We start from the raw sequence: 16,695 nt of genomic DNA, 5'->3' as shown, positions 1-16,695 counted from the left end.
GTCTTCAAGCTGGAGTAACTATTATAGTGTTTGTACAACACTATCGATACACATTGTGCTTTGCAGAATAAGCAAAAAAAAAAAAAAAAAAAAAAGGTATGTCTCTGTGTGGCTAAGTTCCCCACAGGAACTTGATGGCACAGTCAATTCCTGCAAAAAACAACCAGTAACTCCTCATCAATTCAAGCCTGCTGAATTGGCTGCATGACAGAGTTTCCCTATGGGCAACTCAATCACACAATCCATCCCTGCCGAAAGCAGTTTTGCCAACCCTAGTTGTGGGGCTTAGGAAGTGCTGCTTAAGGGACTTTTGACAGGTGGGCAGGACAATACCTTGGCCAGTCATTTGATGTCACAATGACATCATGCGATTAACAGGGGTGGCTGTCCCATCTATCTGTCCAAGATGTCCCATGGGGTTGGGAACCAATAAGGATCTGGCCCACTAGGCCAAAAAGGTTTCTCACCCCTGTTCTAAAGTCAGAGTGGGAAGAAAACAGAGATAAGAAACAAGAGATGAATAGGAGCAAACAGAATTATGCAGACGTCACTGTGGAACAGCAGTACAGCTGAGATGGTGTGCTATACCTTATAAACTGACTAAATAATCTTGTTGTGTTGCGAATGATTCGAGCAGCCTGGGATTCTTCATGTTGACACCGTTGTAATGTGAGACCATCATCCATGTGTCCTTCTTGGTGTAATATAACCTAGAATAATCAAAATGACACAGTGAGCATATTTTGTCCTTCATGCTCTTAAGTACTGCCAAAGGAATGATAAACTGATGTTATGAGGGAGGATGGGGAATGACTAGTACCAGTCCTGATACAGATTCAAACAATATAACATCCATATGATATTAAATAATACGGATAATATATTTAGCTTGAATACCAAATAGCAAGTTGGAATGGTTAGTTGAGAAAAGTGGAGAAACTGAGAAAAACTAAGTCGTTCTCCATGGCTTAGAGCAGGCATGGCCAAACTTGGCCCTCCAGCTGTTTTGGGACTACAGTTCCCATCATCCCTGACCACTGGTCCTGTTAGCTAGGGATGATGGGAGTTGTAGTCCCAAAACAGCTGGAGGGCCAAGTTTGGCCATGCTTGGCTTAGAGGAATGGAAACAAGCTGTGAGAATCTTCCTGTTGTGCAGCGACTTAATACAACACTTCCATATTTATCAAACTACAGTTCATTGTAATGTCCAAACAGGTAAATAATGGCTTGAGAAATCCCTCTAAACCAGCATCCAATCATTGTTTACAATCCTGGTTTGGAGGGATTTTTCAAACCACAGTTTCCAAAAATCAATATATTTTACCAACTGGGAAGTTTCCTATTAATCTGGGCATGAGCAAGTTGGCTCATTCCTGATATTCCAAACCATAGTCAGAGAGTATAGTGTCTGAATGCAGCCAAAATGTTGATCAGGGCAGTATCTTAGATCTAAAGCCTACGATCTTCATTCCAAAATCTACAGTAATTTTAAAATGAGATACATTCATATACATCCACAAAATAAAGAATATACTATTTCAGTTGTTTTAATAACTGAGATGTGTCTCAGAAGACAGAACAAAGCATTTTCTTTCCCTGTTTCCACTTGGTATTTTAAGATCTAACGCCTCTGGTTAAAAGAAAGAGAGGAATGAGTGGGAGTTCCAAACAGTTTCAAAACCAACTTACAATGCTGAAGGAAATGAGGCAGCTGCTGCTCGTGGACTCTTTAGGAAGGCTCAGCTGTGCACATGCAATTCGTTGAACATTTGTCAAGGATTTCTACAAGGGAGCCCATGGGTGCATGCTGATGCACAGAGGCACATACTTAAATTGCACTGAAATCAAATATTTTGATCCTGGCACCATACTAGTAACACGCAGAAGGCAAAGTACAGATACTACATCAGTACAAGCATGTTAGGAGACACAAGTGGACACAGCACCCAAAAGCTCCACCTGCAAAATCCCCTGCTGTGTAACAGCTCTACAGTGCAGCAGAACCACACAGAGAACTCCCTGCACCTCACATTTGGGCATCCAGCCACATGGGTCCCTGGGCATTCATGCATGCAGACACCTTGCTGATGGAGCACTTATCAAAACATAAAAATGGTGAACATATTCACCACATCTTAAAGGCCTATGTGTCTCCAATCCTCATCTCCAAAGAATTATGGCATTATTCAACATCTCTAATTTGGATGAGTGTGTCTTAGAAAACAAAACAAAACAAAGGCAATACAATATTTACCTTTCTTTTTAGTGGTCCTAAACGGGTTGTTTTAGCATCCTGTGCTTTATAAGTGAGCCACAAAGTGCTGGTTACATGTTGCACAAAACAAACAGAATCACCATACTTTATTTCAGGAACTCCCATGCCATCTATGTCACGTTTGTGAGCAGAATCCAGTTTTTCCTTCATGTCACAGAAGAAGAAAAAACAAGGAAGGAGTTAGATGAACATAAGGAACACATAATCTGGAAGGCACAAGCCTAGATTTAAAAATCTAGGATATTTCACAACTTCACAAACGAAGGCATAAAAAGGCAAAGTGCATTTTTTATCATTGCTGAAGAATACATTGGAGTAAGCATGCATTAGATTAGATTGTGAACTAGAAATGTATGGAGGACAGTCACACACTTCTGAATTAAACAGGAAACACAGTGTCCCAAGTGTCATGTGACATTCAGAAATTTGATTGATAATTGCCCAAGTTGACACAAAACTAAAAGTGACTATAACTATGGAAATCATTTCTGCAACATGCTGGATGTTATTTAAAACCATTTAATGTTAGCAGTATAGAACTGAACAGTGGGAACAAGAGTATTTTTTCCTCAGCGTATGATTCATTCTGAAGAACAGGAAATACTTAATAAAACCCTTTTCCTTCCTGGTATCATTGTGTGAGTTGCCTTCAACACATGTCATCAGTTACTTGATACAACCCAAAGGCAATTCTACCCAAAGGCAATTGTGTGAGTGAAAAAAAAGGGGGAGATTAATCTTTTCTGGAAAAAGAAATGCATTACAAAAGAAGACAATTTAATAATTGTTGTCTTAATTCTCTTTTTCACTTGAGTGGATTATCGCTGTCACATTTCATTGTCAATTTAAGACTAAAGAGATAACACTGTCATGCTCAGATAAAATGAAATGAAATTTCACTATATTCCTTAGGGATGCTGTTATACTATGCCATCACAAGCTATTGGAGATTGCTGTGTGAATGTTTGCAGTCAGAACAAAAATATTAAGAATATTTGCAAAGATTACAAAACTGTCTGAAGTGAAGTGGAATATTTTCCATGTCACATTTTGAAAGTTAAGTGATTTTTTGCTTCTTCTGAGCACTCGGCACAGAGTACAATTACACTGGCTCCTCATTACGAAGTCAATCAAACATACTTTAAAGCATATTTTAAATCTGACATGCCAAAAGCTGTGCCCGTATCATGCTGACCTCCCTGCTGCCTTGTCCCTCTGCCTCTTGACATCAACCTCCTTGTTGGGCAGTGAGGTAAACAATGCTGCCAAGCCTTACAGTTGCACATCATAGATATTTATCACCTCAGTCCTTCACAGGAGGTTCGTGAAGGAAAGCAGGTCACTAAACTGGCCAGATAGGTCAACAGTTCACCATTAGTGGCCATCACTTGTTACAAACAGTGTATTACAAAGGCAGATCAAGTCTTGTGCTTTCCATTTTTCTTTTGGTCAGCTTTCAACATTTTTATTATTTCTTGTAAGAAAGCAAAAGCTGTTTTTTAAATCCCTTTGGGCACTACCCACCAATGTGGCTGTCGGAAGCCTCTGTGAATGCAAGGTCCACCCCAAAGATTATAAAGATAGGGATGTGATGTCCCAATTTAAAGAGAAAAAGGAAAACAAATCTGAGAGGGGTTGAAGATGACCCTCCCCCCCCCCCCGCCTATGGTTTCCATTTCTGCTGCCCGATTCCAAATCCCCCTTTCCCCTCAGTAAATTTTGACCATTGGCATTATGGCCTTTTTGAAGTGGTTATGGGGTAGTGTTTATTTAGATAAAATGTGAAGATTTTTGTAACCATTTGATGTAGAAAACTGACTTACTTTTGATGCTCTAAAGCAAAAGGAAGTTGATTTTGTGTCAGCTTTTTCTTTGTCTAACAAGACAAGTCCCAGGTCTTCAGTTAGGGCCAAAAACTGCCCTGTTGTAATATGTCGAAGGCGAAAAGGCTGGCCCCAGCGGATGTTACTTCCACTCCAGCTAAAAAATAGATTGAAAATATTAATTTCATGGTCTGAGTCAGTCGGAATGAAGATATTTATGCCATGATCCAGTAATAATTACACAGTTTTAGCACCCACAGATTGCTATGAGAGAATTAAATGCATGTTTAACTCACTAAAATAAAAATGTTTAACTCTGCTGAATCTCATTTCAAACCGAGTTCTTCCTCAGGGGCACTCTTGTACAATCAATATCACCTGCTCTATTTACACGGTTGAAAATTAATTCAAATGCATTTTTTTTCTTGTGCATGTCTCCTGCCTTCCCACTTTTTCTTAGATCTTAATTCAAAAACTGAAATGCCTTATTGTTCATAGTTTATCTACTTTTACCCTAATGGTAATACTGATTTCATTTATTATTAAATATAAATTCAGTAAAGAGCATGAAAGTGTTTAACCCTGCCATTTAACAAGACAGAACCAACAACAGAAGCTCTGTTTCAAATTATTTTAGCAGAGAGATAATACATTTTTTGTTTGTTTAAATTACCTTATCCGAAGGGGTTCAACTCTCCACAGTGACCTTGCACGGACACCAGCTCCCCCTGCTTCAAAAAACAACCGCCTGCAAAAAAAAGGTATTTTTATTTCTAAAAAAATAGATTTTACAAATAGTCCCATTCACTTATGGACACCTATATTCTAATTTCAGTTGAATCAATGGGATTGAGATGAGTCTGGGAGAAATGCTGAGGCAGTTTGGCTCGGTTCCCCAACCAGCTGTCTGGAATTAAGCCCAGGTGTCCTGAAGAATTGCAGGAGGGGAAAAAGAAAGGTGTGGGACGAGCTGTTTCTGCTTCATAAGCAGCCAAGAACACTGAGGTAGGGGGACAGAAGGATCAAGAAGATGGAAATTGTGTGAGAGTAAAAATGGCAGTTGCGTGTTGAGGTGCCCAAGCCACCCCTCAAAATAATTCACAAATCACACACAATTTTTGTTTAAGGTTTTTGGCATAATTTTGGCCACAACTTTATTAAAATACATAATCTGTGAGTGGCTGCTTAGGCATTAGTTAAGACTGTCTGTCCCCCCGCCTGGGACAGAACTGACTTCCGAACTCCCTCGGAAGCCAGTGAAGGGAAAACAATAGTGGGGAGCAATGGAGCTGAGTCACAGGCCCTCACTGCTCACCCAACCTGCTCCCAAGGGCTTGCCAGCCCTGGTCCCATTTCAGGGATTGGATGAAATCGTGGCAAGCCCCTGGATTCCTTTAACGGAATTCCCTTCCACACCACCATTGGAGGGGCAGGCCCAGCCTATCCTGACCCCTCCTCCAACCAATTTTATAACCAATGCCTAACCACAACCTTACAAGTTGTGACGAATTGCTAGGTAGTAGGCAAAAACCAAATGGCACCAGCCAATCAGCCAAATGGACAAAATTCCTACTAGGCCCCTGCCCCAACGGCAGATGACCCCATGACAGGCATAGCAAGGTCAACCGGAACTCAGGGCGGGCAGGCGGGTGATCCGGTGCACTCAGCGAAAGACAAAGCAAAAGCTGAGTTTAAAGCCTTTGGTCCCACCCACCACTTTGCAACATGCAGTTTGCCCCAGCAACCCGGCCATCCAATTGTTGCCCCAGGCCAGCTCACTTTTACCTGCCTGGCAACAGAGGGTTGGCTTGGCAGACCCCAAAGCAACACGTGCTCTCATTTTAGGGAGAACATGCTTTATGAAGATTGTTAGTTGATATGTAGGAGGGAGTGGGGAGAGGCAGATTGTCCTTGAGGCACCCCTATGATCTGTGAAGAGCCACTTGTGAACCCAAGAGGCCCAAGTCACATCCTCTCTAAGAAAAGAACGGCCTGAGGGCACTCTTAAGGGTTGTGGTTTTGTGGCCTCTCAAACCGCTACACCCTATTTGTGAGCACAGAAATTGGGAGAACCATTTCAACAAAGTTCTCTAGAAGAAGGAAAAATACATATCAAGGGTCACCATTAGCAGTAGAACCACATTGTTCATACTCTCCTCCCTACCTAAAACATGTATCTGCATTAAAAATCATGTGGCACTACTCCGATACTTTTAATACCAAGGAAATGTATGTTAGACCACTGGAAGCAGAATTTTGAGCTACAGCTGCTAGAAATCAGTGGGTATAATTTACCTCAAGCAAGAAAACATTGAGTTTACACTTAATGGTTGTGATTTGATTGATTTGTTTGATTGTATTTCTATGCTGCTTTTCATGCAAATGAGTTTCAAAGTGGCTTACAAACAAATAACAATAATGTAATAGAACACCACAAATACAACATAAATCATATAATGAGTAAACTATACAACACTGTTAACAAATCAGCAACTAAAAATAAGCTAGACATCACAATTACAACAAAAGTTTTATTATATGATTTACAAATCAATATGACATTTAGAATCTATAAAATAATATTAACACCATTAACAAAATAGCAACTAAAAAAAGGAAGGTAAGCGCTGTTAAGTTCATAAGCACTGTGGAGATGTCCTATTGGACTAGGCAACATGCAACCAAGTTTAACAAGAGGTAGGACTACAACCTAATACAGTGGTATCTCAGGTTACATACGCTTCAGGTTACATACGCTTCAGGTTACAGACTACGCTAACCCAGAAATAGTGCTTCAGGTTAAGCACTTTGCTTCAGGATGAGAACAGAAATCGTGCTCCGGCGGCGCAGCAGCAGCAGGAGGCCCCATTAGCTAAAGTGGTGATTCAGGTTAAGAACAGTTTCAGGTTAAGTATGGACCTCCGGAATGAATTAAGTACTTAACCTGAGGTACCACTGTAAACTGAAACCTGTTACTAATGCCTGCTGTAAAGAATAAACATTACAAAAGCAGCATCTCTATTCTAGCACCAGGTGCATGTATCTCAATAGTCCTAAAAGCCCCACACTCAGGGGCATGATGGCAGAATGTCTCCATTCTCTCTCCCCTTAGGAAGTATGCTGGTCTAGCAGCAGTCCTGATACAGATACAATAGCAGCAATGCCTACCTGGAGATAGAACAAGGCTCTTAACTTTGAAAAATATGGCATTTACCGCTGAGCAAATGTGTTTGGGGTGTGAGTCATTTTTACGTTCCTTAATGCAACTTATATCTGGACAAAATCGTAGCATCTTATCTTTCTAGTGAGTTGTAAATATGCCTACGGCACTATGACAATTCTTCCTTTTTCCCTCTGCATCCAGCCTGAATAGTACTGCAAGGATATAACTGCAGCGAAAATCTGGCACATTTTCCATGCACTGGGCAAAAACAGCAGATATTTTGGAGTGCTGCTGAACAAGCACTCTTTCTCCCCCCTCCCCCACCCTCTCCCTCTCTAACTAGGAAGGCACTTTGGGATTTTCAGCAATAAAACAATGTGAAATTTAAAATGGAAAGTGTATTAAATATACATCATAACTCACTTGTGTGGTGAATCATTCTGTTCTGCAGATGGAATTGTTAAACACTCATCATGGCCGTGAAACAAACGTAATACATGCCCACCGAGTAAGTATCCTAGAAAAGAAGAATATTCCTCATTAATTTTGGCAGAATATTAAGTAACAGGTGCCTGGGAATCTTAAAATCTGAAAACACATATGTAAATCTTAATGTGTAGCATAGTGGCTAAAAGGGTGACCAGGGAAGTTCCTGGTCCAGATTCACCCACCCCTCTTAGTGATGAAGACACCAGCCAACCGTACGTAACTCACTAGAGATGTACAAATGTCACAGTAAACCATTGGTTAATCTGTTGAGAACAAGCTGCAATGAGCTTCTCTCTTCTTGGTGCAACTGTTTGGAAGAGTTTAGAAGTTTTCCGTTTCTATTTATTAAAGTTAACCCCAAGCTGCTATTTCACCCAACCTAGAGATGGAATAATTATTACTGCTCCATCTCAAATTCATATGTGTTCATTAATAAGTCTATTTTGTCCCATTTCAACTTCGGTCTATGGATTTTTTAAATAAAAAAATCCATACAACAATTCTTATTTAAAAACATGTATTATTACAAACCATTCAAATTCATATTTTATCTCCACATATGCATTTCTAAAAGTATTTTAACCTAAATACAGTGGTACCTTGGGTTAAGAACTTAATTTGTTCTGGAGGTCTGTTCTTAACCTGAAACTGTTCTTAACCTGAAGCACCACTTTAGCTAATGGGGCCTCCTGCTGCCACTGCGCCGCTGCTGCATGATTTCTGTTCTCATCCTGAAGCAAAGTTCTTAGCCCAAGGTAATATTTCTGGGTTAGCGAAGTCTGTAACCTGAACTGTATGTAACCCGAGGTACCACTGTATGTATTTTGACATATTTTAGCATTCTCCTTGAGACAAGAATTGTAGCGCAAAATTCAGAGAAGAACAAAATCCTAAAGATAGTTACTTTCTACACCTGGTATTAGCCTGGAAAGTGTGAATTAGGTTGCTTCACTCGAAAATGTGGACCGAACAACAGTCTCCTTCAGCCCTAATCCCAACCCAAGAAACTGTGGCTAATATTAAATGTCATTTGTTTTAAAGAAACCAATTTTAAACCATGGGTTTGTTGGGTTCTTGACTAGGGCTAGAGAATAAAATGGAAGGCAAACTCTCTTTCTCTAGAACAAAAGCTTTGCTTAAAAAAAACACACAGGAAAAGACAAGTAGGTTAGATGAGCGAAAACTAAAACATCTAGAATTATTCTTACTGTAGAGTAATAATTCTGCAGGAAAAGAAAAGGTTAGCATATAATAGCATAAGTATCCAAATTACTGAAATGTGTCAGGGGAGGCATGATTGATAAGTAAAGTCACCCCCTTTCACAAGAGGAATCATTTACAGAAAAATCAATACTACACAGTGGTAACATTTGTTTGGGAAAGGGTAAACAACCTGGCTGTTCTATAGATTTAGATTTTAAGGGAAGGCAACTTTCCAACCCATTTAACACAGAGAGACAAAACGAAGGCATTTTATCTCCTGGGGGTAGGAGGAGGTAGGGGCAATTGTTCATCGTCATCTCTATATGAACTGTCCTAAACTCACTTGCTGAATAACCATCAAATTAATATTTATTTTAAGACAATTACATAGGAAATACCACTTGAAAGTGTTAGGCAATTGCATATTTCAACACCAAATAGCTGAAATAATTCTGGATTCAAGCCTAATGCTACTTAAATCAACAATCAGGGGATTTTGAACTGCCAAAGACTCATGGTTTTCATAGCTGACTCCCCCCTGGCTCCTGGGTATGGCTGTTTTCCCAAAGCCAGACTTTGCCAACCTGGTGCCTTTCAGATGTTTTGGACTACAATTCCCATCAGCTCCAGCCAGTCATGCTGGCAGGTTTGCAAAGGGTAAGAAACCATGTTGGCTCCATTAGAAAACCTTGTGTGGGCTCTAGAATGGTGTGGGCAGGCTCATGCACTTAAAATAAAACTCTTCTATGTGGACGCAGAAAAAACTGATAAAGTATCAGCACTGTGGATAGAGTATCTTTTTAAGAGATTTTTTTAAAAAAAATATGTTCTATCAGGAATTTCCCCTATGTATATACAGTGGTACTTCAGGTTACATACACTTCATGCTACATACGCTTCAGGTTACAGACTCCGCTAACCCAGAAATAGTACCGTGGGTTAAGAACTTTGCTTCAGGATGAGAACAGAAATCTTGCTCCGGCGGCATGACGGCAGCAGGAGGCCCCACTAGCTAAAGTGGTGCTTCAGGTTAAGAACAGTTTCAGGTTAAGTACAGACCTCCGGAACGAATTAAGTACTTAACCCGAGGTACCACTGTACCCTATTTAAATGAAAGCAGGACTTTTCATAGCAATCAGGGAGTATGATCTCTTCCTGTCTAATTTTTTTTTTTTTTGCACATTTCTTGGTTTCTCTCCCTCCCTAAGAATATCCATGGTGCTTCCTGCAAGCCAACATTGAAATTGCTCCAAACAAAGCTGCTTTCAAGTACTCTCATTGCACTGCAATGCCATACTATGATAAAAAGGTACAAGTGGGTTGTTTTTTGTGTGCTATCAGGATGTGACTGACGGCTTATGAAACCTCTGTACTGAACATAATTATGACATTAATGAAGTCTTGTTGCTGAGTAATGATACCTTTCTGTGAATTAGCTTGCATTTCTTTCGTCTCTCCATTCTTTCCCTGTTTTCATTCACTGGTATCAAAAAGTATTATTTAAATGTCACATGGCGACATGCAAAGTGCTGGGAGCAAATGTGCACCACCCACACTCCTTTTCCCCAATCACTAGTTAGTGATTCACCCAGAAGTGCAGAAAATCTACACCTGCAAAACAACTCAAGTTATATTTAAAACGGCGTTGGTGTTAAAAATGGCTCAGATAATAGGATGGGAGTACTGGGACATTTAAAATATCCACCATGTCTAGTGCTACTAAAATGCTGAAAACAAAATGGTTTGAAAGTGCTCTCGGTATTCACTTCTCACAGAAAGATGCCAGGATTCAATAGTCCTGAAATCCAAGCTCTTATTTACATAAACAGAGAGAAAATTGAAATTTAGACTAACTGTGAATTTCTCTTAGAAGGTGAGGCTGGGAAACATCCTCGGGAAAGGATGGCTCTTCCTACTGGGCTTGACAGAGTGTTTTGAACCTTTCACCCCCCCTCTTCCATGTGAGGAGTCATCCCTTTATCCAGACCTAACGTGCCTAAAGTCTGTGCCAGCTGGGGCTTTTACTTTCTGCTAAATTCCCTCTTTGGGGTGCTGCTTCCATTCTTGTGTGAGTCCTCTTTCCTTCACTCTCATGTTGGTTCTCTCCTCAGTGTCCCTCACTAAAAATGTATGTGTGTGCGTGTGTGTGTGTGCACGCACGTGTGCAGGGTGGGGGGGGGAGGCTTTTAAAATGCTGATAAACATTTTCACAACATGATGTCCCTTTTGTGAAAATACTAGAGAGCATCTCTCTATTCTATATCCATTCTGGTCCACTCAGCAATTGTAAAAAAGGTAAAAGGTAAAGGACCCCTGGACGGTTAAGTCCAGTCAAAGGCAACTATGGGGTTGCGGCACTCATCTCACTTTCAGGCCAAGGGAGCCAGCATTTCTGGCCAGCATGACTAAACCACTTCAGGCGCAACAGAACACCATGACGGAAACCAGAGCGCATGGAAATGCCATTTACCTTTCTTCCGTAGCGGTACCTATTTATCTACTTGCACTGGTGTGCTTTGGAACTGCTAGGTTGGCAGGAGCTGGAACGGAGCAAGGGGAGCTCACCCTGTCGTGGGGATTCAAACTGCCAACCTTCCAATTGGCAAGCCCAAGAGGCTCAGTGATTTAGACCACAGCACCACCCACGTCCCTTCAGCAGATGCAATCATGCTTTTAGCAGTGAAAACTGTGCAATGTTACAAATTAAAACAGTCATTTTAACTGGCAGGATAAACATAATTCAACAAACCTTCTTCAATGCTACTTCCTGAACAAGTGGGATGCACATTCCATAGTGTTTGCATAAAGGAAGCATCCACCTGTATGTTTCCATATGCTACAGAAAGATGCTGGAAAAGATAAACAAAATTCTCAGTGAGCATAATGGAAATCTGTTTGAAAATGTTTTCTCAAAGAAAGTTGAAAGATGTAGGTTTATCATAATTTAGTCCTATATTTAAAAATCAATTAAATCTTGCTTTTTTTTTTTTTAGAAGACTGTATGTAAATGTAAGTAATACTCATCTTTTCCTCATGCTAAAGTCTGTGCCTCATTACAAACCTTGCCATTATCGAAATATAAGACAGGACTCTTATATTTGTTTTTCTTCCTTGCCACTTTCTAGCTTGGTGTCCTTTGTTATTAGGGCTTCTTTCTTTCTCAAATTAACAACAACAAATTTCCTTCACCAGTTCCTTTTATCAGAAGCCAAACTTGAATACTTCACCATCCCATCAGTTTACCCCTGAAATATACTCAGAGTCGAGAGTGGATTTCATGCTCTTTATTCAGCTCATAGTGGTGAGGAGGAATGGATGTCCCCTCAAAGTATCTGCTTTATATACATTATTTACACAATGGGCTGCACGTGATTGGCTAATTCCGGAATTCTCCTGTAGGCCAATCAGGTTGTGGATTCACTTCCATCTGGAGCTGGATTGGGTGGCTCCTGCAGACCAATCATACTGCTGCATTGTTCTAGGACCAATCAGACTGCTGCATTTTGGATCCTATTCAACTCAGTACATAACAACCCCGACACCCACTCTTCCAACACACTTCTTTAAATGTACTAGGATAGGACATGGGTGGGGATTGTTGCATATAAGGTTTATTGTAGGAGAAATGCTCTGACCACATTTCTGTGAGGACAGTATCATATGCATAGGAAACATGCAGTTCAGAGCTGGAAAAATGGAGACATGGACGAAAAGTGCCAAGATGGACATGCATTAAAGATATCATGAGGATTTTTATATGCTTACCAGGTACCTTTCGGAGGACACACTAACCAGGATAAGATCGTCTCCAATTCGTACCTTTTCTCCTTCAGACCTTTGTTTAGAAGCAGGATGTATGGTCCACCAGCATGCCTCACCTACAATGTGTATAAAGTGCCTATGTTAGCCCTAACATGCAATAAACAACAGGCATTTATTAGGTCACTTTATAACAACAGGATATTTATACAGTGGTACCTCGGGTTAAGAACTTAATTCGTTCTGGAGGTCCGTTCTTAACCTGAAACTGTTCTTAACCTGAAGCGCCACTTTAGCTAATGGGGCCTCCTGCCTGCTGCCGCTGTGCCATCGCTGCACGATTTCTGTTCTCATCCTGAAGCAAAGTTCTTAACCCAAGGTAATATTTCTGGGTTAGTGGAGTCTGTAACCTGAAGCATATGTAACCTGAAGCGTATGTAACCCGAGGTACCACTATAAAACTAAAAGATTCCAATAGTACAGAAGATGGGTCGCTTTCAACTGACCATTTATTGAGTATTCATCCAGATAGGTTTGAACAAAATTTGCAGGGAAGTTATATGACATTGCATCAAAGAATTGTTACCCCCCCACACTTTCCAATGCATTTTCTTGTCACTTTCCAAAAAAAAAAGTCCAGAAAAAGTCTCCTAAACTGATAAAGAGCTCAGTCTAGTTCAAGGCAATCCAAATTGATATGGTCCCTGTTCCACTCTAATCAGGGACATATGCCCAACCTCTTCTTGCCCTGCCTCACTGCTGCTGCTGCTGCTACCGCCGCCACTAAGCCAATACTCTTAACAAGAAAAGTATATTTCCCAGTGGTCCCCAGCAGAGGCTTGTTGTCATGGCAGTGCCAAGCACCTGACACAAGGGTGAAAGAGAGATGGGGGTACCAATCTTCCCAGCTGTTTGTTGCTCTGTGTGTATCCGGGTGGGGAGCATATAGCTGCTCTGATTGTGGAGATGGAGGGTGGCTAGGTAGCAGTGCTGAGAGAGGTATGGCTATACGTAAATATCAGAAGTGATAAAAGAACGTAATTGGTGATATTCTTATTATTGTAATTTGGAATGATTTGATTGGATTTGTCATTATTTGGAGGATTTTATTGAAAATGAATAAAAATTATTTAATAAAAAAAAGAAAAGAAATGATAGCTGCTACAGTCCTGCAGAGGCTTCTCACCACATGGCCATTCTTTTTGGGGCTCCTGGCTGAATGAGATCTATACTGTCAAACTGAAACATAACTGTGAGCTGCTGAAATCAATGCATATCCAACAAGAGCTGAACAATTGTATTTAGGGCTGAACCCTATATCTGATCAAATGTTTTTGCTGCATGGTGGTGACACATATTTAAAATGGTTATAATTACACTTTCACACACAGTAGGCTTTTGTTTTCTCTAACACTTTCTCTGTGTGCAGCAATACCTAATGAAAGTGATATTTTTTTCCTTAATGCGCACCTATTTTTTTTCTTTCTTTCCACAACTACAGTTCAAGATCTTCTGTTACAGAATCATGCTTAAGAAGAACACAGAGCAGGCCTGCACAACTTGTGACTCACTAGGTTCAAGCCATGAACTGTGGCCTCTCACAGTGCTAAAGAGACTCTCCGTTTTTACCATTCCAGGCCGGTAGCAAAATCAGGAGTTTCCTTAGGGCAGGCTTCCTCAAACTCAGCCCGCCAGATGCTTCAAGACTACAGTTCCCATCATCCCTGACCACTGGTCTTGCTCGTTAGGGATGATGGGAGTTGTAGGCCAAAAACACCTGAGGGCTGAGTTTGAGGAAGCCTGCCTTAGGGGTTTCATGAGGCTTTCAGCCTCACTGATAAAAACAAAAACCTGAAATTATATCTAAGATCATGGGGATGAATCTTTGAGGACATACATACCGGCTGCATTCTCTTGTAGCCCCACATCAAATGCAAGTTTATCTGTCTGAGATCTCGAAGTAGTCAAACATGTCAAATACTAGGGGGAGAAAAAAGATATTGAATTTATTAGGACAGTTGAAATCGGTACATTATACCTGAAGGAGCGTCTCCACCCCCATTGTTCTGCCCGGACGCTGAGGTCCAGCACCGAGGGCCTTCTGGCGGTTCCCTCATTGCGAGAAGCAAAGCTACAGGGAACCAGGCAGAGGGCCTTCTCAGTAGTGGCACCCGCCCTGTGGAACACCCTCCCATCAGATGTCAAAGCGATAAACAACTACCTGACATTCAGAAGACATCTTAAGGCAGCCCTGTTCAGGGAAGTTTTTAATGTGTGATATTTTAGTGTATTTTTGGTTTCTATGGAAGCCGCCCAGAGTGGCTGGGGAAACCCAGCCAGATGGGCAAGGTACAAATATATTATTATTATTATTATTATTAGTCGTAAGATCATCTTCTGCATGAATTCAGAGATCTTTCTACATTCAAATGTGCAAAACTGGGAAACTTAATCTTTTTGCACATTGGTTTGTAGATGTGCGTCAGATTCCTGCTGTGCTGAAACAAACAGAAATCTATGCAGCCATTAAGAGCTCCAGTGCTTATTAGCAATCACCGGACTGAAATGATCAACTTCAAAGAGGATTTAAGATCTAGACAGGTTTCTTTTTTAATTACATTATTTTGGCCCCAAAGGAACATTACGGGAGGAGAAATAAATGTGGAAGTCAGCAGCTAAAATTAGCACAGAAGCTACAATTTTACAGAACAAAGGTTCCTCTATAAAAAGGTTCTCAGAAGTGAATGATGCTTGCAAACGCTATACAGAAAACACTGTTACTGTGAAACTAAAGCTATTGGTTATGCACAGAACCACCATTAGATGTGGAGGGGTAATGGAAAGTCAAGGGCTGGGATAAGCCTAGCTATGCAGAATTAATACCCACTCCTCATTTGCCACACCTGGGGGTAGCCTGGATGACAGTCTTCAAGGAAAGGAGAAGAGAGATGGCAAACAAGGGCTGGGGTTGGACCTGTTCTCTAATTCCACCAGCACTGCAGTTCCTTTGCCAAGTGATGGTACCTTTGGCAAAAGTGACTGCTGCTGCAGGGTGGGGTGGCACATTCACCCAAGGATAAGGAGGCAGGAAGGGTGCATTCACACCACAAAGTTGAATAACTTGTAAACCACTTCTGATAGTTTGCTTGCAGCAAAGAACTTTGAAGACTCTGGTTCCTGCCACCTTTACAGGACTACAATCCCCAAAGTTTAAGTCTGTGGTGTGGATGCATCCAAAGCTATTTTCCAGCTCAGGTATCTGGAAAGGGAGAAAATGTGACCAAAACAAGGAAGGGAACCCATCCCTCTTATTCACCCCATTTGGAAGGCCACAGGCAGCTCTTCCCCCTACTCTCCAACCCCCAAAGTGACCGGCACTTGGATCGCAGTCAAGGAGCAGCTTACCATTCCACTAAATGAATGACGAAGAAGTATAGCATGGCCATACAGCAGTGTTCTGTGACCACCTCCTTGAGCTGCCTGCGGGAAATTAAGAAGAAATCTCAGGGCTCACAAGCATTGGAACCACAGGGACTTAATTACCGTCACAGCAACAAATATTAGACATTTTGCATTAAGCTATGAAAACAGGATTAGACTGAGGATTTCAAGTGTGGGGCAGAGGTTGTGCACACTCATAATAACACCATACATTTGTATTTCCATAATTTCATTGTGAAAAATGACAAATGCCTAGAGATTACTATCAGTGTTCAGTAATTGCCTGCTCTTCAACCCAATTAAGTCAATGTGCTTCAATTTAAACTGATAAGGGGCTGATCTAGAAGAGCATGTGGTACAGTTCTCCCAAGAGAATGCAACTTCAAAAGGCGTGGTTGGGTGGGGGAATTGCATACTGGATGCCACCACGTTTGACATAAAATCCAGACTGTAGAAAGCTAGTAAGTCAGAAAGAAAGTCATCATGCACAAGGAGCCTTCCAGCCTACAGAAGGATGTAAAAATTAAACATCCCACCTGCAT

General features: G+C 41.0%; 1 protein-coding gene across 1 annotated transcript in view; it reads right to left on the bottom strand.

Annotated features, from left to right (window-relative positions):
• Positions 1–16,695, bottom strand: part of RYR3 (ryanodine receptor 3) — a 271,072-nt gene that overhangs the window by 164,336 nt on the left and 90,041 nt on the right. The window contains exons 4-12 of the mRNA XM_079954045.1: positions 16,118–16,192; positions 14,614–14,692; positions 12,719–12,831; positions 11,703–11,802; positions 7,685–7,778; positions 4,772–4,846; positions 4,099–4,255; positions 2,255–2,419; positions 589–710 (exon numbers count right to left, since the gene is read on the bottom strand). Coding sequence (XP_079810171.1) covers positions 589–710; positions 2,255–2,419; positions 4,099–4,255; positions 4,772–4,846; positions 7,685–7,778; positions 11,703–11,802; positions 12,719–12,831; positions 14,614–14,692; positions 16,118–16,192 — 980 coding nt within the window. The remainder of the gene's footprint in view (positions 1–588; positions 711–2,254; positions 2,420–4,098; positions 4,256–4,771; positions 4,847–7,684; positions 7,779–11,702; positions 11,803–12,718; positions 12,832–14,613; positions 14,693–16,117; positions 16,193–16,695) is intronic.

The sequence above is a fragment of the Podarcis cretensis genome (assembly GCF_951804945.1).
Source record: "Podarcis cretensis genome assembly, chromosome: 1".
Classification (NCBI taxonomy): domain Eukaryota; kingdom Metazoa; phylum Chordata; class Lepidosauria; order Squamata; family Lacertidae; genus Podarcis; species Podarcis cretensis.
Note: the sequence above shows the minus strand (reverse complement) of the source record. Positions and strands in the feature narration are given on the sequence as shown.